General features: G+C 41.0%; 2 protein-coding genes across 2 annotated transcripts; one reads left to right on the forward strand and one right to left on the reverse strand.

The window, feature by feature from the left end:
- Positions 1-1,457: 1,457 nt before the first annotated feature.
- On the reverse strand, positions 1,458-4,082 carry TMEM170A (transmembrane protein 170A). The gene is made up of 3 exons (XM_053448828.1): positions 3,817-4,082; positions 2,852-3,022; positions 1,458-2,189 (listed from the first exon to the last, which is right to left on the reverse strand). The coding sequence occupies exons 1-3, from the start codon at positions 3,947-3,949 to the stop codon at positions 2,059-2,061; spliced, it is 435 nt and encodes a 144-aa protein (XP_053304803.1). The 5' UTR covers positions 3,950-4,082; the 3' UTR covers positions 1,458-2,058.
- Positions 4,083-4,430: 348 nt separating this feature from the next.
- On the forward strand, positions 4,431-25,275 carry CFDP1 (craniofacial development protein 1). The gene is made up of 8 exons (XM_053448756.1): positions 4,431-4,606; positions 5,812-5,935; positions 6,554-6,785; positions 7,343-7,467; positions 8,815-8,937; positions 16,546-16,704; positions 19,147-19,268; positions 25,049-25,275. The coding sequence occupies exons 1-7, from the start codon at positions 4,432-4,434 to the stop codon at positions 19,235-19,237; spliced, it is 1,029 nt and encodes a 342-aa protein (XP_053304731.1). The 5' UTR covers position 4,431; the 3' UTR covers positions 19,238-19,268; positions 25,049-25,275.
- Positions 25,276-26,992: the final 1,717 nt, after the last annotated feature.

Below are 26,992 nucleotides of genomic sequence, written 5' to 3' on the forward strand. Positions count from 1 at the left end.
GGGTAAACTATACACTACTGCCCCCATGTGGCCAAAGAAACAGTTTGCTGATTGTAACTGGCTAAGGTGCTAGCCCAGAATGCACCTGATGCCACACAAATATATGACCCCATGAGCGTTAGACCACACTCAGAAGTTAATAAGGTAAACAGGTTCCTAGCTGTCATTATAGCATGCACAGGACTTAATGGGACTTATTCACTAAAGGGAGCGTTCACTTCGCTATTCGTTATGAAGGGCCAACACTGCAAGGGCATCTGAGCTGGCTTTGCATAATGTATAGTTCAACAGGACAGAAGACTCTGAAGAAACCTCACTGACTTAAATATAGGGCCAGGCAAGCTAGCGTTGTTTCAGCTCTGTGACGTCACTATACCTAACGAGGCAACCGCTTCTGCGGCAGCAAGAGCTTGGCGGTCCATGGATAATGTATAGTTTAATCAGTGAGATTTCTTCAAAGCCTCCTTGCATCAAGCATGGCCACCTCAGACCATAACTGGACAAACTCTCCCCGTGATGCATAGAAACGAGTCTCCTAACGCAGTCCAAGGTGTGTAAATGAACTAACTTGGCAGGTTTTGTTTTTGGAGGGGACAATCTTCCAACACTTAGACATATCAGAACTACTGTTGGATAGGATGTCTTGTAAACAATGTTAAGGGGGTTGGGGTTGGGTACTTCATTTCCGTTAGGCTTCACCTCCCCTGCCAAAAGAAAATTAAAACAGAAAATCTGGAAAACTAATATTTTCTCCCTGATCTAGTCATGCTGGAGACAACATCCGAGTTATAAACAAGCCACTCAATGGTAAAAAATACATTGCATGCTTTAAGTACATGTGCTCCTAGCGCATTAAAATTGTGCGAAATTAAAGGAATTCCAGCTATAAGCCCATGAAGACCATCAAGGTCCCCTTTCCTTAAAGTGTTGACGATAAAGATTGCACATAACCAAATGCTTCCTATAAGATGCATAGGCAGAATAAAAAAAATGAAAAATTGTGAGAACATGTCTTCGATGAACATCGGCTGAGACCATGGAGTCCTTCTACAAGCCAGCAGAGGTAAAATTGCCATCGGTGAATGCTTTGCGTCTGTGTAATGTGAAGATGACCCTTTCACGTGATGGTCGAGAGACCCACCACCCTAAAGCGGACCATGTCTTCCATCATCTTTGGTAAGCCAGCTGCTGAGAATGATAGAGGTTGCATTCACCAAAGGTTAGAGGCTATGCAACAGGCCACAGTAAAGCTTGGAAGCTATATTTCATTTGTGCAAGGTGGGTACAAGCCAATGGTAACTCTTCAACAAGAAAACCCCTCATCTGTTGGCCTGTCGCACCTCCTTTTTTTTTTTTTTTAAAGGCGTAATCAGACATTTTAATAATTTCAGAATTGAGGGAGGGATGAACGGTTACGGGATACTGGCAATGTCCCAAAAGCAACATCAGCACATGCCTTGCAATTCTTACACAAAGGCAACAATCTATAATTAGAAAAAATGCATTTCCAGTATTATCATTACAAAGTCAGATGCAAAAGAACGGAATCATTTACAAGTTGAACAGCTAAAAGAAAAGAAAAAAAAAAAGATTTAAAAAAGCATAAAATGAATAAAAGTGCCCGTTTCCTTTCACAAAAAAAAAATATGTTAGATACCAACTAGGTTAGTAACATTTTAATCCATACTTTAAAATATATGTGAAACCATGGGAGTTTGGATCCAGAGACAGAAGTATTTTCACATCTACTGCTTTATCTCTATCTCCAAGTGCGGTAAAGCGGCGCTCATTAATCCAGGCCTGGAGACAACTGCAAGGAGAGCCGGCCGTAGAGCTGCATAAGGACTTGAAGCCTGCGCAACGCAATTCAATGAATTTTGGGCTGTGGAGTTTGCGTTTTGTGTGGTTTCCATCCAATCTCTGGATGAATGTTGTGTGGTTCTGAGGAGATCTGAAGGCCCTTCTACATTCCAGAATATCATGACCATGGCTGTTGAGTACGGGAAAAATTCCGGTTACGCTTAACGTGAAATTCCAGGCAGGGTCTGTCTAGCGGGGCTACAAAGTAGCTAAAATCCTTAAAAACGAAACGATGAGGACGCAGAAAGTCTGGCCCACACCTAGCACGAGAGCTTCAAAGGGAATCATTTCCTTGGCGGCTGCTCTGTAGACTCCAGCTATGGCGGCACCTGTTGAGAAGAGCAAAAAAAAAGGGTTTGTTGAACAACGCGTTAGAAGGTGCTAAACACGAGAGCGATATTTAGAATTACAAACGGTCTACGCGTGGTACATTCTCTCCCCATGTGACCGAGAACAAGTCAATATCAAAGGTACCAAGGTGTTAATCCCCACTATGGTGTAGATCTGGATTGACACGCTGGCTAAATATTGTTTACATGTTTATATTCATAACAGCATTCTTAATTATTATTATTATTTTATTTTTTATTGTCCATCCCTATGGAAAGTTTGGGAAGCATTTAGATCACAGGTTGTGAAAGTTTGGTTGTGAAGCCTTGCTTTTGTTTTTAGTTTCTCCTAAGATCACATTAGCCGATCAGTTGAACATCTTGTGTTCATTGGAAGTCACCGTCCTCCGTGACAGATCTTGTTTATGAAGAATGCCTATTAAGGTAGAAGTACCTAATAGGTATATGCACTTTCATAAGTGTTCTACACTCTTATGGAATAAACTTCCCTTAGGAGAAGCTGCAGTATACCACCATGGTCCTGTATTTGCTCCACACTTGGCTGAAGAAGACAATTAGCACAAAGAAAGCAATAATGTCCTTTAGTCTGCAATGGACCAGCAGACCCTTTGGCAGCAAATATAACGGTAACCAGTACTTACTTGTTAAAATCCCAGCAGATATTGGTCCGATTATGCCCATCAGAAAGATTCCCACCGAAACAAACCTTCCGTACTTGTGGCGTCTGAGGGTAAACAGGGCAAGCAGGCCAGCTGGTATGTGAAAGAAAAGGGAAGAGACCAGCGCCCATAGGAACACGCCATACCACATCTCTGCAACACACATAAAATCAGTGAGACCTGCATACGGACCTGTCAATCGTCTCTCCCAAGAACAAAGTCATCTCTACGGCTACCTGTACCACGCACAGCGCTACGGAACCTGCTGGCGCTATATAAATATAATTTGCCATTTGTCTGCATTTTACAACTTAGGGGCCACAGGCTGTACAGGGTTTGGCAACACGGTCTGATTTACTGAAACCCAAAGCGTTGCCGTGTACAGTTTCAAATAACACTAGTAAATAATCATTTTATATTATCACATATTATAGATTATCACATATTATATCACATAATACAATTAAAGACAGAATAACATTACAGTGATTTATGGGCGGCTTCTAAACAACTGTAACAAGTGAAAACTAATTATTATTTATATATCACGTTAAATATTATTCTTTATACGGCGCCAACAGTTTACGCTTCTTACAATCCATAAATTCTAAGGGTCTGACGGATCTATACGTTAGATCGAGAGTCCTCAAGCGTACAAACGTATATAATGCTATTTGTGTAGAATAGGGGGCCATGCCCCTTTTGTAGTAAGGTTGCTATAGGGTTAAACCCAAAAGCTTTGACAGATCATATGACAGGGGGTCTCTAATACGTCATCATGTTAAGAGAAACTGCATGAACCTGACAAGCAAGGGTTAATTGCCATGGCCCCACAGCCTCACGCTTGGGGCCACTATGGTGGATGAAGATGGTCATATTATTGGGGTGTTCGGTAAGCGACTTATTAGAGTGCTGCTGTAAGTCTGACGGCTTGACGAGTGTCTCACCCGGGAAGGCGCATAGAGCGGTGGTGCTGGGACATATCGTCTCATTCGCAACCCGAGGCACCAGTCGCAACCTTAGGATCTGCTGCAGGAGCCCAGTGTCGCTGCCCAGCCCTCCTCCTCTGCCGCTGTCCATATTTCCGCCATCCACAGCCTCGCAGGCCGCAACGCCTCCTCAGACTTTCCTAACACAACTTCCCCGAGTCCACTCACTCTTCCACCCGCAGCCACATCAGAGAGACCTGCACAAACGATAGCCAATCGGCGAGCCGAAAAGGCGGTGGTCAAGAAACGGAAACCAAGCAGCGATTGGCTTCCACAAATGCCTGTAGTACAGCAGCCAATCAAAGCCTTTCAACCCCTCCGTAGAACCATCACTAATATTTTGATCCCGTGGTTCAAAGCACACTAGTGCGCATGCGTCCACACGTCGGTACACCAGTTGCTTAGATTGTGTTGTATTTATGTCACTTTATTTTCTGGTTGGAACAATAAAAATGAAAAGATTCGATTCTAGTGAATATCACAATACATTATCGCAAAAGTTTCTAAAAACATTTTTTTTTGCGTAAGGCTAAAACACCTCTCATGACCCACTGAGGCTTCCGTACATGAAGCATGCGCGTTAGGCATAGTTTCCGCGCCTGCCCATTTGTTGTCTTTCGTTACGCATGCGTAGTATTATCCCGAACCGAGGTTTGTGAGGAGTCTGTGTTCCGTTGGGTTTTCTCCATGTCTGACTGTGACTCCGAAGATTATTCTTCATCTGCGGATGAGGATTACGTGCCCTCCGGTAAGCATGTCCGGCGTATTTGCTGTACGGTTAGAAATTACGTCATGTGTGCCATCCTTAGAAGGTGGCCGGTCCCCATTGCTTATTACCTTTAGCGCTCGAATATTGTTGTATTCTCCTCAGCAGCCTGTTCTGTCAAACATGTTGAAGCATAATTCATTCGCATAGCACATTGCGATAAACTATTGTGATTTTATAGGAAAGGAGATAGTGGGTTAAAGAGCTTACAGTCTAATCTGAGTGAGTGCACAGTTTAGGAACCTATGAAAAAGGTGAACAGGAGAGAGGTTGTGGTCTGAAGAGCTTACAGTCTAGTCTGACAGCGTGCACGGTTTGGGAACCTGTGGACGGTTATGGTCGGATATGTTGCTATTTCTTTCTGGAAGTTTCTTGGAAATGTATGGCTCTTCTGTACACAAGTATCCCCCTCTCTAACTGTAACCCCTTCTTCCCACTCGCACGTCCAGTATTCTGCTCTACGTCAGACATTCTCCTGCTTACTATAAACGCTCCCAAAAACCCACCTTCTAAACCATCTGTCCTCCTTATCTGTAAGATCTCCACACCACCGATTTATCCTCCCTTTCCTCTCTACGATCAAATCATTCATCACCCAAAGCAGCCCCTCATCTTACGTTTCATTCCCCTTCGTCCTCCTAATAGATTGTAAGCTCATGAGGACATTGCCCTTCCCTCATCTCCATGTCTCTATGTCACATGTCCATATGATCAATTTTAATGTTCTATTGTAGCAGTGCTATGGAATCTGTTGCCGCCCTTTAGCATTCACAGTAAAAATCATCTTTTTTTCAAAACTGCGAGAATACCTGTGTTGGCACCGTTTTCCCCTTGGGTTTATCCCAGGGTTGCCCAGGAGGAATAACAATAATCTCATCTGTTCAGATTTGATTATTCAGATTTGTCACAAACTAACTCGAAATCATGGAATCGGCAAGTAATTATCAACAAAATTATGTTTAGAATCTCTTTAGAAATGTGTATTATATGATAAACAATAGAATTTTCAGCTTCTTAAAAATATTTACCACGCATATTACATAATAGACACAATTTATGGAATGTAATTTATTGGTTACCCCCAAACATTACTCCAAATTCTGCCGAGTTTATTTGGTTATTTCAATTCTCCTTTTTTTTAACATTTTAAAAATGAACTTTTTTTTTTTTTCCCTCCCCAATTGAAGGAGGGGAATACAGTGAAGATGATGTCAATGAACTGGTGAAAGAGAGCGATGAAGAAGAGGAAGGATCGAAAAAGTTACCCAAAGACGAAACCAAGAAGAAAAAGGGCAAGAGTATCTCAGCAAGGTATGGTTTTATGAATAAATTGGAATTAATTTAAATTCAAGATTATTAAAAAAAAAGCATTATAAATTGCATAGAACAGTTAGAAAATAGTAATTCACAATGTCAAAAATACCAACCCCTAATGTATTGTCAAATATTTGGGGATCTTTTGCTATGTTTGCTGAAGGAAGGACTATCCAATAATATGCTACTAATGTTTAAAACGTCATTGTTTATTTCTTTTTACAAATGTAACTATATCCAGAAACAAAATAAAAATAGTTTATATAATCTGTTTGGAACTGTATAACCCTCAATTTCTGAGATCTTCCATTTCTACCAAAATGTTTGTGAATTTATAATCCTTTTTGAATTGTTTCATCAAATCAAAATGCCACAAATGTTCTCCTTGTGGATTCAGGAGTAGCCAGTATGTTAATAATATCTATATGCTGCTGACTCATGCTAGATCAGATTGGAGGGTCAATGCTGTAGCCTTTCAGCGGGTTACTAAAGCAATTGAGTTAAAGATATTAGGGTTCAGGGTATGACTATCCAGCATGAAAGGCAAGATAACTCAGACGTAGTGTAGGTGGCTTTTCTGTGCTGTCATTTATGATCCATGTTTTGCTCTCCAAGGAAACGGAAGAAAGGAGTTCTTGTCTTGAACTCAGAGGAGAAACTTGAAGCAGACAAAGGAGGTGCACACAGTTCTGAGGAAGAACAGACTGATGGGTTCTCAGAAGTGAAGACAATTAAAGACGAGGAGGCAAAAAAGAAGAAGGAAGATGATCTCTGGTCAAGTTTCCTTTCTGATGTTGGTGAAAAACCCAAGATCCAATCTCCTACAACTGCCCCCACTTCAATTCAGGTACTGTTAATTCACTTGACTCCTTTCACCTATATACTTATTTTCCAGGACTTCCCATCTGAACACTCTAGGGCCCTCAGCACAATCTGTTTGTCATTTACAATCATGGATCTCGACTGAATTAAAAAACAAACATACAAACAAACAAAAAAGAATAGATACTTAGAACAGGAAGCCCACTTTGAGTAATTGCTACTGTAATGAGATACTTGCTTTTCATTCAGGTAGTAAACATAATCTCTGAATAAGACTACCTACCTTGGTGGCTCCAGAAACATTGTTTCACAGGGGTGTTTGGAGTAGATTGTCCTGATTACAGGTACAAGGAATCCTATTGATACAGGAGACAAATCCGTAAAGGTTGTGTGTGGCCAAGAGCTGCAAGGATCAGTATACATTAAATAGGCTAACAGACTCTTGCTTATAATTTGGATAGACCACTATATACTTGGAATTTTATAATACAAGTTCTGCATTGCTTTTTTCACATATAAACTACATTAATTGTGTCTGTATTTGTTAATTTGTTGTAATTGTTTTTCTTAATCTTTTCTTAGACCTCAACAGAAAAACCGAAGGAATCCAACAAGTCTGCGGCTCACGATGCGGAAACGAGCAAACAGAAAGAAGACACAAAAGTGACGATCACCAAAGTGTTTGATTTTGCAGGAGAAGAAGTAAAGTAAGTAAAAGCCAGGCAATCCTTGGCATTTTTATTATTACTATCTTGTCTTTTTAATGTGTATACATGTTTAAATGTGTACTGTATGTAGATTTTCTAATTACATTTCGAAAGCAATAATTGTCTAACGAACCCTTGATTTTTTGGGGGGTTGTTAGCATGTATAGATTAGCCTAAAATGATGCATCTTCTGAAAAAAATGTGAACAGAGCAGAAACCAAAATTATTTTTATAAACTAAAAATGATGCTTCTAATGTGTTGTTATAATACTGAGGTCCAATGGAGCAGAACAGATCGAACAGCAGAACTCTTAATTTAAAGAAATCATCTCTATATGTAGGGAATTTGCTCCTTACATTTCTTTAGGAGCTCATACTCTCTTGGTTATCCTTGTAGAGCCAGAAGTCAGAGTAATAATCTCTCTAGTATGTCTTTATGACTTTTTGTAACCACATGGTGGCACCATGGCTTAGTGAATCTGTGTGACATGAACGCATCCACATTACTGAGTACACAGCTGTCTGCAAACTGCGTGACCAATTTATTCCTTTCTTAAGAACAGGCAGTCTTCTGGTACAGCTCATAAGTGGCCAATTAAATGCACATCCATAGTCCCCGATAGAAAATAGGTTAAGGAAATGCGAACCGGTCTCCTTCTCTCTGCTTATTACGGGGAAATTCCCAGACTTGGAAAGATTTGTAGCAGAAAAATGCCCTGATCCCGAAAAAAGCAAGCCGTTCCAGCCCACATGAAAGCTAGTGATGTCTGATGGCTGAACTCCTGCGTGGTTTACACCCCTAGGGAAAATTCTACAGACTTAACAGTGATGTGATGCACTAAAGGCAAATCGATAAACGTTCGTTCCAGAGCCTTTGCTGCATGTCGCTACCAGCAGAGGCGTCTGCCGTCTCTCCTTCCACACTTCAGGGAGTCTCAGGCCGGCTAAATATTTTACATGCTGGCGGTTCCAGGGGTATTGCTCTGTTTCTCCATGAGTGTAGCAGCGGCTGCTCTAATCCCCATGACATTGAGATGCATATCGCAGCTTTTATCTCTCGAGTCCCCTTAACTCAGTGCAGGCTTTGATCACTTTGTCTTCTCATGCTGGTGTTGGCTGTGAACCAGCAGATGTTGGCATTTAGCATTTTACTAATAGGAGGATTTAACTGTGGATAACAAGTTCTCCACAATGAGGCTTTCCTATTCTCGGGGCAGAAAGCTCCCTTCATAACCACCTTTATAGCTCAGCCAATGTGTTGTAATAAATGTTGAGCTTGATGGACCTTTGTTGTTCCAGTTGTTAAATAGGTAATATGTTTTGGGTTTTTTTCCCCTCCATGTCTAGGGTTACAAAAGAAGTGGACGTCTCATCTAAGGAAGCCAAAGAATTCTTGAAGCAGCAGGAGAACGTTGTCCAGCAGGCACCAAATCCAATGCCCTCCAGAGTCACTGCACTGACGGGCTCGGGGTGAGTACACATGCCCCCAGTGATCCGTCTAGGGCTGCAACAACTAATCGATAATAATCGATAATGAAAATCGTTGCCAATGAATTTCATTATCGATTAGTTGAATCGATTTTTATTGATTATAAAATGAGGGTTTTTTCAGAGCAAACGCTCTGAAAAACACCCCTCATTATATAATAGTTTAGTCTGACTCACAGCAGCAGCTCCTACTTACCAGTCCCTCCCTGTAATCACCGTGACAACTGGCCCCGCCCCTTCCTTCTCCCAGAAGGCCAGAACCACACGGCTGTGACACTCATCTAACTGTAAGTATACAATTAATATTTGGGCTACTGAAAGTTAGGGGAGGTGGGGGTTAATTTAGGGGCAGTTATGGTTAATGGGGTGTTTAGGGTTAATTTAGGGGCAGTTATGGTTAATGGGGTGTTTAGGGGCAGCTATGGTTAATGGGGTGTTTAATGGCAGCTATGGTTAATGGGATGTTTAGGGGAAGTTATGGTTAATAGGGTGTTTAGGGTTAATTTAGGGGCAGCTATGGTTAATGGGGTGTTTAGGGTTAATTTAGGGGCAGTTATGGTTAATGGGGTGTTAGAGATAAAGGGGGGCAGACTAAAGGGAATCTAAATCCTGGGGGCAGTGAAGATTAACCCAGTGCTTATTTATAAAAGTATGGTGTCAGTGTGCTGTGAACGAGTCTGTGACTCTATGAGGGGACTATGAGATATCTGGGGGGTATAAGGCATATCTGGGGAGGATGGAGTGACATATCTGGGGGTATAAGGCATATACAGTATATAAGGCATATGTGGGGAGGGCAGCGTGGCATGTCTGGGGAGGACGGAGTGGTGTATCAGGGTGTATAAGGCATATCTGGGGCCACAGTGGCATATGTGGGGGTAGAGTGGAATGGTATATGTGGGGAGGGCAGTGTGGCATGTCTGGGGAGGATGGAGTGGTGTATCAGGGGGTATAAGGCATATCAGGCACAGTGACATATGTGGGAGGCAGTGTGGTATATATGGGAGGCAGCGTGGAGTGGTATATATGGGAGGCAGCATGGAGTGGTATATGTGGGAGGCAGCGTGGCATGTCGGGGATGCAGCGTGGCAAGCCTGGGCTCAAATGCGCATCAATTGTGGGGGCAGGTTGGGAAATAAAGACAAGAAATGCATTTTATCAAAGTTTTTTTTATTCTGCTGTTTGTATTTAACATTTGTTTATTAAATTATTTTAAATAAATGAAAAATTTACATTCTTTTTTTTTTATTCGATTAATCGAAAAAATGATCGGCCAACTAATCGATTATGAAAATAATCGTTAGTTGCAGCCCTAGATCCGTCTATGGTGAAATATTGTAGTTCACTCAAAAAGGCATAACTTGCAGTGAAAGCCTAAACAACCTGTGTGGTAGAAAACCTACAATTTACCCGAGAATATGTATGGGGCTGCAGTCACCAGCGCTAATGCGGTTGTCTTAATAGCATGTCAGAGAAAAATGGTAACAATAAGTAGTATATGTATGTAGTTTAACCGTTTAGGAACCAGGAGGGGACATCTCGACTGCTCGACTTTGGGAATTGTCCAACACGATTTTGTTCCCTCTGTGAGATTATATTAAAACAGTTTTTGTATCGTAGTCAATTCATTCCAGGTAAGTGGCTTAATTGGCCGACTTGCAAATCCTGTTTTTTCCTTTTCTTATTGAATAGTACCCTTTGGGTGAAAACGGCTGGATATATGCAGATATAATGGTTTTTTTTTTTTGAGCATTGTACCCTAATTAGTAATTTGGTAGCTCTGAAAATGTTTTACAACTGTGGGGAAAAGGTTTTGAGGCGTGCAACATGTTATTAGATGATTCATACGTATGAGAATTGTTGATGGATCCTGTTACTAGCATCGCACCACAAATTGTTTCATGCCTGCGTTAAAATCTTTCTTGATGCCAGAGGTATTTTAGTTTTGCAACATATACCTTCCTTTTTTTTTTTATAACTTCCTGTGCAGAGCCTACAAGACATCCATATTAAACCAGGTGGTTGTCTCGAGGATCTGGTTGACGGTGCCCTCTTTGTGGGTTTTGTCTTAGAAGTCCCACTCAATTAGTGACTTCTTCTGGAGTGAAGTCCCACCCAAAGCTGATTTTCTGGCCGGTTCAGGTGGCAGGGTGGTGAGGGACCCTCGCAGACATGGTGGGAATACAGCAGCAATAAGATTTTAGTTCCTGCCTTCATATTTTTACGTTGAGTGCATAATAAAAAAGGTTTTTTTTGTTAAGACTAAAATAAATTGGGTCTGTCCGGCATGTATACTTCTGCACGTTTGTGTATTTAGTCTATATTTGTTTCAAAGATATGTTGGTCTGAAGGTTTGGCCTTTTATTTTTTTGCCGTGGCATACCGGAGCTGGAGAAACTTTCCTTGTCCTAGACTCCTTCACTTCTCTTAACTTCTCCTCAGGACCTGGTCCACCAACAGGTGTAATGATGGCTTAAAAAAATCATGACAAAGTGGCTTATTCTCCTTGCATGGAAATCTAATGGCTTCTTACTATGCCATGTATATTTTCCTTGTAAGTGGAAACTGGACCGGTGTATGGTTTAAGGTTAAATATTATATTTTGCCCTTATGATTACTATATCGTCACTGGTATGATATTATAAATATACATATTTTATTGTATTTTGAATAAGTTACTGAAATGATCTTAAGGTTGTGGCGCACAATGTCTTCCACACCCCCTTTTCCTCCAAAATGGAGTGAATGGTTAATTCTTTTGAATCCATACAACTTTTTAGTGTTCGCTGCCCTGTTAAGTCTTTTCTTAAGTAAACTCCATCAGTGTCTAAGCAGTAAAAAAACAAAACAAAAAAAACCCATTTAAACAAATTACATTTGTAAGAGCCTCAGTAACCCAAGGCCTCTAATTATTGTACGTACCAGCGGCATTAATTACCGCATCCAATTACAGGGCCACCAGATGTTCCATGTAAGATCCAGAACACTCTTTTCCATACACACCCTGTTGGCTTCATGTCCGCACACGATGAAGAAAGCCAGGCCGGTCCGGCAATCAGTCCCTCGTACGTCACCAAAGAAATGTCTAATGCCTGCGAGATCATCCCCAGGAAGCAGAGGCCCTCACTTTTGTATTCTGTTTGCGTATTTTAAATCTTACCCAGAATTCAAGTTTATTTTGCCCTTTCGTTATTGTGAACCCGGCGCTGCTGCTTTCTCCTAACGAGTCGATGGAGAGGAGAGATGAACTCCACCAGCAGCAAGCTCTTTCTTCAAAATATTATTTTTATACAAAGAGCAACTAAAACCCTTATGACCTTGGTCTGTTAGATTGCACTGTACTTTTTTTTAGTATTACTTTACATGTTTAGGCGATTCCTTTGCATAGCTTGTTCTGTCTCATTCAGATGGAGAGCGGTGTGTGCATAACAGATGTGACCTTTTCAGATCCAGCTCTGTGATTGTCATTGAAATTGCCTCGGATGCCGGGGTCACAGAAACATCATTAGCATGGCCGGTTCCGGCTGTAAACTGCTCACATGCAATTGTTTCGTTTCCAAGAGCTGTGTTAGCAAGGCTGGTTTGTGAAGATGCGACGCAATTATCTAGTCTGAGGTCAACCCAGGACTTAGTGAATAGTCCCCTCTGTGTTCAGGCACAGATACGTTTCAACAATTAACAGGACATTGCAACTAAAACTGAACTTCATCAAAATGTGGATGAAAACTGCAGGCGTTGTGTTCATGTTCTTTTGTTTGTTTAAATGCTTCCCCTGTAGCTATACTTGGCACACCTTTCCTACGGCACGCTGTGTTTCTTGCTGTGAGATTATTGTATATTTGTCCATCCATACAACGCACTGGTGCAGGGTGTCCATGATAGATGCTACTGCCTGCACTCTGCTGATATCATGGGTTCCTTGCTGTAATCTAGTCAGGACCAGCAGGTAATTGCTCTTGGGTGCACATTTCGCACTGGATTTAAACATAAGTTCTGCTCCAAGAGGAAAATCAAAGTTGTAGGGCGAGCCGATCAAATCGAGGCAGCAGCCTAGGGTGCAAAATCCTTTACGGGTTCTGTAAAGAATATTTTACAGAATATTTTTAGTCTTAAAATTTTAGTGTCGGTGGCTCTGGGATGTATCTTACATTGAATATTACTTAAGGAGTCATGCAGACCACCATAAAGACATGGTTGGATGAGTTTGGTGTGGAAGAACCTGACCGGCCGCACAGAGCCCTGACCTCAACCCCATCAAAGAACTTTGGGATGAACTGGAACGGAGATTGCAAGCCAGGCCTTCTCATCCAACATCAGTGCCTCACCTCACAAATGTTCTGCTGGATGAATGGGCAAAAATTCCCACAGAATCTCCCCAAAATCTTATGGAAAGCCTTCCCAGAAGAGTGGAAGCTGTTATACCTGCAAAGGACCAGCTTCATATAAATGACTATGTATTTAGAATGCAATGTTATAAAAGTCCCCGTAGGTGTAACGGTCAGGTGTCCCAATACTTTTGTCCATATAGTGTACTTAAAATAGCATATATGATACAGTTTTTATACTGCCTGTCACTTGGGTATGTTGGTCCACACTGTATGTGATGTGATATCTGCATCAAGATAGTAAAGCCCCAGATTTATCTGTATTTAAGGTGATTTTTTTTTTGTATGGAGAAGTACCGGGAAATATTGTTTGCCATTTGCAGATAATGTATTAGCTGATGTTTGGTGGATCTGTCGCAGTAGGTCCTTTGCTGGCACCTCTTCAAGGCCACTTACAGTACACATTCAGCAGCGTGTGCCCAGACTCTGCAGAGCTAACGGCGTGGTGCAGCTCTCTTTCACTCTTGACTTGAGCCGTCTTTTTATTGCTTTTAATCCCAAAACAGCATGATATCCTATTTCACACATTCATTTTTTTTATAACCCACACATCAATCTTTTGTCCAACCTGACGAAACCTGAAGTAGTTCCTTAGCTAATGTGCAACTGCAACTCCTATAATGCACATCTATCATAGATCATCATATATGACAATTGGCCAGCCCTTGTGCAGGGTAGTACTTGTAGTACTCAAAGTAGCCCGCTTGGCTCTTCCTTTAAGTGTCCATATCAGAAAACCTATACCGTCCAGCTTCAGCCAGAAGGCGTTTTCTGGGCTCCACAGAGCCCTCTGTCCACAGCCTGCTACAGAATGAAGATATTCAGTTTGAAGCATTATTTTCACACATGACATTTCTAAATACCAATAGTTTCAGAATATGTTGTCCTCCGTTCTTGATGCGGTGAATTGGTCTGTCGTGCTTCACAAAGTTGTCGTCCTTCTGTTATAATTCATCATCTAGAACAGATGCTATCATAGAAAAGATTGTTCTGCACCCATGACCATGTTTTGGCCTCAATGTGCTGGATGTGTATGTGTAGCCTGTGATGTTAAAACCCATGTCTCATTCCAGGATTGTACATGAAAGGCAGGTAGCCAAAACCAATGCATGACTAGTGTACTAGGGACTAGCTCTTATATACACATGACTACGTATCAGCATATTAGCACACATTTTCTTGACCTCCATGTCTTACAATACAATATAGTAACTACACTTTAATAACGTGTATAATAATGTCTTGTTGAAATAAATTTTAATATAATGTTCAACAGCCATGAATTGGTCTGCAGAATGTCTTTTATTTAATTTTCTATTTTCCTCCTCTGGAAAAATAATATGATTACATCCGCTATAATGGCATTCGACTGCGACAATAAAAATGTTATTTTCCAATGTGGATCAAGGGCGAGTAGAATTGAGGGGTATTAACGAGGGCAGTGTAGTGTTGCATTGCAGGGAAAAGGCTCTCATTATCATTCATTGCATTTTGCTAAAGCTTGCCTGAAATGACACATCAGCAGAGGTGAAAGCAGATGAGACGCGCCACTGCATGTGGATTTCCAAGGAACTATCCTAAAGCAAAGTCTTAAATATCGGTTTTCTGCCTCGGCAGACTCATCACCCTTTTGTATCGCTCTTTCGTGTCTATAGACGCAGTCCTGCTTAGCATAAGGGGGCATGCTGTGAATACCTGTGTGCCGCTACAGCAGCTGAACCATTCTTGGTATAAAGGCACACCTTTCTATCTGGTATCGGTTAAAAGTAGCCTTAGTAATCCTCATACTTTATACATCCTGCCCCAAACATGATACATGCTTTGAAACAACGTAATTATTACAATTTTCCTGTGTTTAGCATTTTGTGAAAATGATACTTACAACAAAATGAATGTCGTGCAGATAAAGCCTTCCTGAAAGTTTATTAAGCATATAACAATCCAGTTTAACGAAGATAATGTAAATAGCTCCCTCCTCCCATAATGCTATTCTCTTCTTTGTGCCAGCACGTTCAGCTTTTTCTGCTATCCCTTTGCTTGAGGTCATTTTGTTTTCCCTTTTTCTATCGCTTTAATTTCTGCAGAAAATGCAGTTTTGATTCTCGCTGGTGTGGATCGATGAGTGCCTTCATCAGACTTTTGTTGTTCAGAGCAAAAGCAGGAAACTTTTGCTAGTAAGGGTCACAGAGGATCCGAAGGGAAGTGGACAGTGGGACACGGCAAGCAATGATCAGATTGTAGTCAGACGTTTACTGAGCGGGTGAAAAAGAGTGATACGGGGAGGCAGTTTAAACATGCGTGTGGCTCCTGAATATAAGATGAGACAAAAGACTGATAGGCGTGTGGCTCCTGAATATAAGATGAGACAAAAGACTGATAGGCGTGTGGCTCCTGAATATAAGATGAGACCAAAGACTGATAGGCGTGTGGCTCCTGAATATAAGATGAGACAAAAGACTGATAGGCGTGTGGCGCCTGAATATAAGATGAGACCAAAGACTGATAGGCGTGTGGCTCCTGAATCTGAGACGAGACCAAAGGCTCATTAGAGCAGGAAAGACAAGCACATTAGATCAGTAGCCCAGTAACAGAATAAACTGGTAAGGCTCTATGTTTATGGCAGGGTGGTCAAGTATCAGTTTGTGGCAAACCACAGTAGGTATCTAATGAGTCTCTATAGGTGCACAAAATACATATTTTTAGCCTGTGTTATGACAGCATGTGAAACTTCACTATTATGTCATCACGGAGGCCATAATCTCATGGGAACTGTCAACAAATCTGAGCTCCTCTGGAGAAAGTCTCCCACCCTGATAGTCACCCAGTTTTGTCCAGACCCTCCTTAGTCTGAGTCAAACATCTGGTTCCTCTGATAATTCGGACTACTATTTTCTTTTTTAAGTTATTGTTCCATTTAGAACTCAAAATGATCGTAAAACAATACCATCTCATAAAGTTGGGCTGTAAAAAGGTTAAACTCGTGTAGTTTACAATATGATGATGCATATGTGTATTCTGTATCATTGTGTGAAACATTTTAGGAGAGTCCTACGCATGCTTGAGGTCTATGTTGATCTTCACATGGGCCTCATTCCCTTACATTGTTTAATAACTGTTGTGTGACCCCTGATTGATTTGGGTTATTTCTCCCTTAAATAGCAGGTTTTCTAGTATCTATCTTATTGTGCCACCTTCTTACTTGCAGGGTGAAGAGGCCGGGTGGTATGAGCAGCATTCTGGGAAAACTAGGGTCCAAGAAACAGAAGATGAGCACGCTGGAGAAATCCAAGCTGGACTGGGACACGTTCAAAGAGCAGGAGGGCATATCCGAGGAGCTGGCCATCCACAACAGAGGCAAAAACGGGTAAGACCGTGATAAGCAGCTGGGTTTCATTATGCCTTAGCCGTGGACCTGTTACTGTCTGAACAATATGTTTAATGAGCTACAGACACCTAAGAAGGAGGTCTCAAATGCTTTTATACAGAGTTATACAGAGACTGACCAAAGCACAACAATTATGGGGCCAGGGAAATGGCTTAGAGTAGCATGACCTGTGTCGGTTGAAGCTCTGAAAAGCTCATCCTAAAGAAAAGGGTATTACCATAAAGTGCAGTAGTCATTTTTTCCGTGTTTTTGAAACATTGACATTTCCTATAGTAATGTGTTTTGTTTTTTTTGTAGTAACACCCACATATGTGTCATCTCTCTGTGGGCATCCTCATTTCTATCCTGCCGTTTTAAAGTAATAATGTGTTATTAGTAATAGGTTTTGCAATCAGTAGTGTGGGAAAGAAACCCTTTAATCTTAATTGAAATCTTTATAAGAAGAGCGGATTTAAGAAAGGGCCCCCTAGAGATGTTTCCAGCAACAGTGGAGGTACTAAAATTATCCAGCATTCATATTTTTACAATTCTCCGTTTCTCTCTAAAACGTGATATTCTGCCGTGCTCATAAAGATGATGCATCCTTTGCCTAATTGAAGTATAGTAGATTACAAGCTCTTGAGACATATACCTTCGTTAGCCCTTAAAGGTATTATCTTTAACAACTTATTCTTGCTTCAGCTCGACCGTGCGACTATATATATCATTATTGAATTCAGCGTACACATGTAGTTACTGCTTTGTATAGCACCAACATATTCTGCAGATATGTACACTGTCTAAACAGCGGATAAACTCTTGGTGTCCGCAGTTTACTGATGCTTTTGGTTTTTACAAATTCACAGTAGTTTGGAATTCCAAAGCATAATGTCTTGGTTTATTCATGAAATTATGTTCTGCTGTGCATTGTAAACGCGGCACAGGCTGATCCAAAGTGATTACTGCAGCCCTTCGCACCTAATTATCATAGAATAATCGGGCAATCATAACATATTCTGGTATTAAACTGTATTGTGAGCGCCAGGGTTACGTATCTCAGCCAACACCGCCACCGCAGCAGGGCTTTGAGTATTTGGAGCGTTGAGCCTGGTGTCGGCTGAGCTCTCCAACATCTGCTCTGTATGGGAGTAATTCACGAAGTCCCCCATAAAGGCATAGCCTACGTCTCTTCTCAGTTTTACATCTGTCCGATATAAAAGATCTAAAATCAGGTGCTAAATTTGTTGGTTAAACATGGCGGCAACCAAAGTAAAGAGTTGGCTAACAGTAGCAAAATGGTGTTTTGACACACACGTGAGAGTGCGTCGTCAGGCCGAAGCAGTGGTCATTTCATTTTATCGCAGTCTATATCGTGATGCGGCACAGAGATCACCCCCGTTATTCTGCCAACGCAAACCAAGTGGCCAGTGTTAAGTGTGGCCAGGAGGCGGCTGCACCTGCCCCGGCCCGGGATTCCTGCCCCGGCCCGGGATTCCTGCCCCGGCCCGGGATTCCTGCCCCGGCCCATCATTCTGCCGCGTTAGCAGCTGGCGTTCCTCCTCTGTTGAGTAGATCTGGGCGCCTGGTGCCAAGGCTGGCCTGACTCAGCACGCTCTTGAACTCACTGGCTTCTTGTGTCCTGGAGGGGAGCTTATTCCTGCTCTTCTGGCACCGGCTTCTGTTATGTAACCAGCCCAAATGCTTCAAGCCCTGCAAATTCTCTCAATTATTCACATGCCGCTGAAGGTCAGCATTTAACTTATTCAGTCCCAGCGATGTTCAGAGTGTCACAGAAAATACTTCACTGTAACGCCGAGATTCTAGAACCAAGCAGCCAAAGATAACAGGAGCTTTTGGTCTAATTTGTATGCCAATCGGGGAGCTCTGTGATAATAACATGTCATTAAACGAAGCTAACTTGCTAAAAAAACCTAGACATTAATCAACAGTGCATAGAACATCTTAACACCCCATATGGCAGTTTTTTAAAGATATCTGTAAAATCATACTAATTTCCTGTCTCTGCCGCTGAGATGTTTCCCAGCATGCACCTCGCCCACCGCTGGCTGCTTATTTCAGTTGATTTTTTTTCCCCTAAATAAGTACATTTTTAGTTGATACAGAAAACCTGCAGTAGGAGAGGGAGAAGCACCTTAAAAGAATGTTACAACATCTGCTATAAAAATATGCTGTTAAGATATGAATACAAAAGATATATGGAAGTTTTAAAACACTCGATTTTTCACATTATCGGGTAACAGATACTTCAATAAAGAGCCTTAAATTATTGCAAACCCCAATGTTGATGATCTTGTGATCATCTAATAGCATTTTGTATTCTTACATTTAGCCCAAAGTTCAAATACGCGATGCGGCAGCACAACATTTTTACCTGCTTTATAAAACATTTGCCTTTCTATCCCTGTATTTACAATTCTGCAGGTACATCGAGAGGAAAGCTTTCCTGGAAAGAGTAGATTATCGACTGTTTGAACAGGAACGTGACATCAGACTTAAAAACATGAAGCCATAGCTTCTTCAGTTAGTCCTTTGACCACTCTTCAGTAAGTTTTTTTTTTTGTTGTTGTTTTGGGAGGGGGGCAACTTTAGAGATATGTATATTTGGACAATAATATGGAGATTTTATTATGTCTTCGGGTTGTTTTTTTTTAATAGAGACCTTTGATTATGATGAAAAAAAATGGTTTTGAATTAGTATTAAAAAATGCAAGACTGGAAATAATGTGACATTACACAAAAAAAAGTTCTTCCAAAGTTAGTAATCGGTTTTCCATATTTATGTATCAAAATGTATAATTTAAATAATGCTTGTTACAAGTAACGCCATGGTTTGGTGCTTCCCCAAGTGCTACGGTTTGGCTTATGGCTTCAAAAACATTGATTACGAAAATCAACTACTAGTAAAGATTTTTAAAACACTAATGTAAAAACAATGTCTCGTTAATGAACAAAAGACTCGAAATTATTTAAATGTGTTTTCTGTGAACGGCGCTTAATTGTCTTACGCGTTTTCATGTAATTGCACTTGGCTTAGGTACAAAATGTTACCCACAAATGTTTGAGCTACGTTATCACACTACGTGCTCAGCTTCATGGACACATCTACCAATTAGCGGTTGGAGGAATGCTATCGGTTTATAATAACAGTCTCACGGGACAAACTTGTTTTACTTTGCTTTTTTTTTTTCTAAAGCAGCCACTACTTTGTATTTCATAATTGCTACTGAATACTAACAAAGGGTTAATAAAGAGACTAGTGGGCTACTTTTAAAAGCCTCGCTCGAAAGAGGTCTTCTGTTAAAATACAGTTTTTTGCCAAGATCACAGGGATTATGGTCCACTTCCAGAAGAAGCAAGCTGTATGTTCCTTCTTGCACCATTGCTTATCTGGGTCTTAGAATTACCCAAAAATCTTTGGCGGTAAATGTTCCTTCGATGTTCTCTGTAAAACACAGCAGTTGAAGATATTTTGTGGCTTCTCAAGAATGTTTGTGGAGACCCTGACAAGGGACCTAACAAACCAAGCCTCTAGTGAATGATGATGAGTTCAGGAGGACAACAAGAAGGATTGAGGACATCCAGTTGAGAAGGTAGAGCCTGGCAACCTTCTGCTACGGCTTGCATTTCTTTAAAGCTATGCTTCCAGCCAAGAAGTTTGACATTCTCTGCAGAGGAACCAACTTGACAACCAGCAATATAGTGAAGACTTGGGTCTGAAGGCACTGAATGCCCTCTTCTAGTTCAGCAACAACTGCAACCAGAACTTTGGATGTTATGTATTGGATAATACTTAATGTGACAAGCAGAGTTCAACCAAAGTGAAGATCATAAACTGTAAATTTGGGATGCTTTTTAATCAGACTATGGAAAATAAACATTGCATAGAGCAGAGAATGGTATATACAGTCTAACATGTTTAAATAAGGACAGTGCACCCGGATCAGTGAACAGAAGCACAGAACTGACAGGACAGGTTCATCATAGAGACGATACAGCCATAGGCCACCAGCAATGTCACGCCATCATAATTCAGAGCAATCTCTTCTTCCCCTCGTTATCTGTAGGTCGACCTGGGTCTGGTTTACGCTAACTTGTCCAGACACTGCAGAAATGTAGATTTTAATTGTATTTGACATGTGTAAGTTGGACAGGCCCTTCCGAACGTGAAATCTGCTACAGGATCCATATACGCTCTGTGCATTTACCGCATCACCAGGTTTATTTTTGTATCAAACTCGCTGTGAACATTTACTCATCTTACATAATCTGTATTTCTTTGCGGGAATGTGATCCTTCTGCATGACTTGGCAGTAAAACATGTCCTTTCCTGAACCAGGAATCTCCTGTGTACCAGTCAAAATGTCTTTTGCTCCTCTGTGATCACCTTCATGCTTTACTGGTCTAAAAATCTAGCAAGTAAGGATATCACTAACATTACATTAGGTTGTCTAAATTACACATTAGGGAAGTCCTCCCTATACGCAACATGGGTCAAGGTAGAGCGAAATAACCTTTTCGCATTGTGTATAAAGATTCATGGTATGTTTAAGTGGTTCAGATTTGCTCTAAGTCTACAAGAAAGCAAGTTGAAGCATCTTCCAGCACGCGGATCTTTGTAATTTGTTTCAGAATAAAAATAGGGCCAGGTCGATGTGATATACTTCTGTTCGCCTCTTCTTATAGCTTGCAGTCAGAAATTGTATTAAAGTCACTTTAAAAACGGCTTTTTTTTTGGGGGGGGTATGCATATGTAACAATCTATATCTAAAGGGGAACTTCCGCCCACCCTGACCAGTTCTTATTTTTAAATAAAGCCTGAAGTATGTAAGTAATACCGTCTTAATGCTTTATCTTCAACCATTTTCAATGGTTTTGACTTCTTGTTCCCTTTAGCCCTCCCTGTCTTCTTTTTGCAACCTGAAAGCTTCCTGGAGCTCAGAAGACTTCAGTGATAAAGCATAAATAAAACGGCCACACATGGCTTAGAGACCTCAGCTATGAAGTAGTAGGTTGCCAAAAAGACCCCCGAACACATCCTTAATTTCTCCAACACACATATATGTGCAAGCGGTATCTCACATCAGACCCTCAATAGATGAGTAGACCAGCTGGAGGACGTTGGAGATCAGAGAAGACTGAAGAAATCGCAGCCTGTGTACGCAGAAGGAACCAAGAACCAAAGACTCACGTGGAATACTTCACATAACACTAGCTAGCCAGGCAAACACTGGGTCCCCTACTGCCTGCACAGCTATGCCACCAAAAAAGATCACCTGTGATAGCACCCCTTTAACAAACAGGGGCATGTTTGTTATAATTTTGTCGGTCCCAATGGTAAGTTTCAAAATTGGTTGGTTGAACATGGTTATAAAAATGTCAGATTTAATAAAAGACCAGGATTGCATTAAACATATGGATATATATATATATATATATATAAAAGACCGGCACTAATGGAGATTCAGCATCAGCACAAAATAAGGCAAAGGATCTCGTATACGTTGTGTATCGTAAGCACAGCAGATCATTTTTCAATAACAAATCATCCTATAATTAGAACAAATATAAAACTAAATTCAGAAAAGCTGCGTGTCCCAAAACTGTACACAATTCAATGTAAGCCTTAAAATAGATGTCTTGTTTAGCTTAAATCTGAAGTAGACCAAACATCTTGAAAGAATCGAATGCTGAAGGTCCTACCACGGCATCTGTGTTTACGGCTGAAGTTCACATTTCATTTAACGCGAGTATATACATTGTTCAAAGATCTACTCCGCACCGGTCCTTCATTCTGGTGTTGAAATTAGCAGTAATGTTCTTATGTTTTCGGAAAAGCTGCAAACGATAACCTTAGAGAAACAAAAGAGGCAATAAAGATGCTTTAAACAAAAGACGAATTCCAGTTGACTTTTTGGTGTTTGTAGCCAATCAAAACATGGACAGATCTTAAATCAGTATCGCTGGCCATAACGTCTTCAAGTCAGTATGTAATTAAGGCGGCCGCTCGCTGGCTATAAAACTTAACATATGAAAGACACATAACGTATATTTAGGACTACTCTGTGATCTTGTAACCTGAAAAGGATGAAGCAGCATTGCCTCTTTCGGCTGCTACCTCATCCAATACGATTGTTATACTTTGTGCAAATTTAAAATTCCATCGGAGAGTTATCACAGCCAATACCACTAATATTTCTCGATAAGAAAGTTAAGCTTGTCAAGTGGAAACATGGCTGGGAGCATTCCCCCGGTCTGCCGTTGGCATATCTTTCATTGCAGGGCATTGCCGGTGGCTTCAGTTACGTGTTGTTCAGAAGCAAAGTCCTGAAAACTATAGGACCTCCTCACGAGAGGGTCTTTTATGGCGTTCGTTACATTCTAGGTTCCCAGGATTACTTCATAAATCCACATGGTGTCCAGAATTTAAACTAAAAAAGCAGAACCCGTTTCAAAGCATTTCCAAAGTAGAACATTATCACCAACCCAACCTCGCTAAAAGGAAGATTATGAAGACAGATAACTGAATATTCGTGGTAGATATAGCAACCAAACTGAGTTAAGGGCTGTTGCTACGGATACCTGTAGTGTATATTAGATCATCTACATTATGACATCAGGTGCTTAGCTTTTCTATTGTCAACTTCACCTTGAGCTTTCTCCGGGATCTTGGTATATTTGGTTGAGGAGATAAGACCACGAGGAATTCAGATACTCTGCTATCTTATTGACCTAGAAAAGGAAAGGCAGGTCTGTATAGCATCGGCAAGTACAAACATCTAAATTGAAAGCTAGAATAAAACCACCGGACGCTAAACGTAAAAGAAAATAAAGCTTGTGTCGTTCTCTGACAAGTATATCTGGTTCCTTGGCTTATGTTAGAACTAGATAGGAAAAGTAAACTTTCTTGGTTACAATACTCTGTGGGGTAAACCGAAATGGCTAGAACAAAGTAGCAAACTAGAAAGGTTCTCTCTTTTCTTAGTCTGCGTTCGTGTGCTTGAAGAAATGAGTAGGCTAAACTCTTCTCCGTGTAAAAATAGCAAGCGGGTATCAATGTTTTCATTACCTAACCTTTTGTGAATTACTGTAGGTATCCTAAAACATTCAGTAGCATAACAATGGATATTATAGTACCTCCTATAGAACCTTCATAAACGCTATAGGCACACAGCCAACCATTTCTATAACTAAACTGAAAAGTATAACGTCTAAGAAGATGATTGCTACCCTTTCAAGTGAATGTCGCTATAGGGACTTGAAAAGTGTCAGACGATATAGAAATGGTGAGTAAGGCACCCTGCGTACAGCTGGGACCCGTATTAGCCCATAGCAAACCAATCTGCAGGAAGAACTTTATCAAGTTAACAGAGCATAGTCTCAAAATGTTTGATGCTATTTCTCTGTGAATATATTTGCTTTGACACTTTTGACCCAGAAAGCCTATTAGAATTCATGCAGCCCATTAAACTGATGGGCCGTTTGAAAAGGGAGCAGACATGTCTGGTGAGATGGAACACACACAAGCGTAGTATGAATGGCTCCCTCAATCACCCCTGTCCTGACCTTAGCATATTAGCTCCGTCTGCTCTGGATTAATAGCCTCACAACCAATAAACACAGTAGGATGATGGATCCCTTATGGGGCAAGAGGTAGTCTGTAGGGTTCCAACGAAGGCAAATTCCAATGGAGAAGATGACCGTTTGTAAACATTAGCGACGTGGGTGAGAAATATAAAAAAAAACCAGAAGAACAAACGAGTATGTCTGTAGCTTTGTTTTGGCTAGGAACAATGCATATAGGAAGAAGATATTTTATCTGATGAGGGCTTTGAGCTGGCGCAGAAGAAGAAAGAAAGAAAGAAAGAGAAAATTATCTGGGTTAATACAAGAAAGATCATTTCTTTTAGTTTTCCCCAAAATCATCATGTAAAACTTTCATTGTGTTAATAAACAATGGTCTACGTGACTTTGGCTCATTTAAAAATAGTTCAACACCGTGTATTGTTTAATAACTGCTATTGTTGAGTATTAGAGCCCCTGTGGGAACGTGCAGGTATGGACGGTAGGTAGAAGTCAACTGTAAAAAGGAGACAGGTAGAAGCAAAGTAACCTGTGTGCTTCCAAGAAACCGACTTACCACTTTCTGCGCAGAACCAGGTGACTTCAATTCCTTTTCTGGTGCCTACAGTGTCTGAAATGAAATGAAAAGACACCATGTTGTGGGGATACGTAGGTCAATGAGACGTCGTTATGTTTGGGAATATAAAGGTCAACTTTATATTTATATTGTAGGAAATTTCTATTTTTTTTTTTACCCACCCAGGTTGGGAAACGAGCTCACAACGTGCTAGTGACGGGAATATAATATATAAATAGATGTGTTATGTGGTGGCCCAAGGCAAACTGCTAGCTGTCGGTACTGACCTTCAGTGTCTGGTGAACAGCAGTGGGACAGGAGAGCCACAGGTGGCAGCATGGAGGAGCTGTTGAACAGACGCCTGCCCGCACACCAGTGTTTGCAATCGATATGTACTGGTGGACTGGTTAATAGATATAAAAAAACAAAATACTGTCTGCGCTTCTCACCCTAATAAAGTTGGCAACAAATATATAAACATAATATAAATGAGAGGTTTTGGTTATATGAATTGGCCAAAGCATAATTAAGCTCACCCGCCACGTCAAGGCACACTCTCAATAGGGTGAGATCCTACTCTCACCTCCTACATAGTGGGCACACAAAGCAGTTTATACTGCTACCAAAACCTTATTAATGTGTTGGGGGAGGTGCAATTAAACCTCCTCCCAATTAACCCCTGGACAGCAAGCTGCAACCAGACTGATGAGGAGCCAACAACCTCAAATATGTGCAAACAGGGAAAAGAAAAGATGCCGGTGCGCTAAGCTAGTCTCAGGCTCAAATAATACAAATGTATAATATGAGGCCTACCAAACAGTGTGAGCATGCTGCAAATACAGTGTGTTGGCTGTACAATGTATACAAAAAAACAAAATACTGTCTGCGCTTCTCACCCTAATAAAGTTGGCAACAAATATATAAACATATCCTACATAATAGGAGGTGAGAGTAGGATCTCACCCTATTGAGAGTGTGCCTTGACGTGGCGGGTGAGCTTAATTATGCTTTGGCCAATTCATATAACCAAAACCTCTCATTTATATTATGTTTATATATTTGTTGCCAACTTTATTAGGGTGAGAAGCGCAGACAGTATTTTGTTTTTTTGTATACATTGTACAGCCAACACACTGTATTTGCAGCATGCTCACACTGTTTGGTAGGCCTCATATTATACATTTGTATTATTTGAGCCTGAGACTAGCTTAGCGCACCGGCATCTTTTCTTTTCCCTGTTTGCACATATTTGAGGTTGTTGGCTCCTCATCAGTCTGGTTGCAGCTTGCTGTCCAGGGGTTAATTGGGAGGAGGTTTAATTGCACCTCCCCCAACACATTAATAAGGTTTTGGTAGCAGTATAAACTGCTTTGTGTGCCCACTATGTAGGAGGTGAGAGTAGGATCTCACCCTATTGAGAGTGTGCCTTGACGTGGCGGGTGAGCTTAATTATGCTTTGGCCAATTCATATAACCAAAACCTCTCATTTATATTATGTTTATATATTTGTTGCCAACTTTATTAGGGTGAGAAGCGCAGACAGTATTTTGTTTTTTTGTATACATTGTACAGCCAACACACTGTATTTGCAGCATGCTCACACTGTTTGGTAGGCCTCATATTATACATTTGTATTATTTGAGCCTGAGACTAGCTTAGCGCACCGGCATCTTTTCTTTTCCCTGTTTGCACATATTTGAGGTTGTTGGCTCCTCATCAGTCTGGTTGCAGCTTGCTGTCCAGGGGTTAATTGGGAGGAGGTTTAATTGCACCTCCCCCAACACATTAATAAGGTTTTGGTAGCAGTATAAACTGCTTTGTGTGCCCACTATGTAGGAGGTGAGAGTAGGATCTCACCCTATTGAGAGTGTGCCTTGACGTGGCGGGTGAGCTTAATTATGCTTTGGCCAATTCATATAACCAAAACCTCTCATTTATATTATGTTTATATATTTGTTGCCAACTTTATTAGGGTGAGAAGCGCAGACAGTATTTTGTTTTTTTGTATACATTGTACAGCCAACACACTGTATTTGCAGCATGCTCACACTGTTTGGTAGGCCTCATATTATACATTTGTATTATTTGAGCCTGAGACTAGCTTAGCGCACCGGCATCTTTTCTTTTCCC

This window comes from Spea bombifrons, chromosome 10, assembly GCF_027358695.1.
Source record: "Spea bombifrons isolate aSpeBom1 chromosome 10, aSpeBom1.2.pri, whole genome shotgun sequence".
Lineage (NCBI taxonomy): Eukaryota > Metazoa > Chordata > Amphibia > Anura > Pelobatidae > Spea > Spea bombifrons.

Coding starts and splice junctions, on each gene's coding strand:
- CFDP1 (XM_053448756.1), top strand. CDS start 4,432: ATGCGCGTTAGGCATAGTTTCCGCGCCTGCCCATTTGTTGTCTTTCGT. Junction 5,936..6,553: donor GGCAAGAGTATCTCAGCAAG/GTATGGTTTTAT, acceptor TTGCTCTCCAAG/GAAACGGAAGAAAGGAGTTC. Junction 7,468..8,814: donor TTTGCAGGAGAAGAAGTAAA/GTAAGTAAAAGC, acceptor CTCCATGTCTAG/GGTTACAAAAGAAGTGGACG.
- TMEM170A (XM_053448828.1), bottom strand. CDS start 3,949: ATGGACAGCGGCAGAGGAGGAGGGCTGGGCAGCGACACTGGGCTCCTG. Junction 3,023..3,816: donor CGCTCTATGCGCCTTCCCGG/GTGAGACACTCG, acceptor TGTGTGTTGCAG/AGATGTGGTATGGCGTGTTC. Junction 2,190..2,851: donor ATCTGCTGGGATTTTAACAA/GTAAGTACTGGT, acceptor TCTTCTCAACAG/GTGCCGCCATAGCTGGAGTC.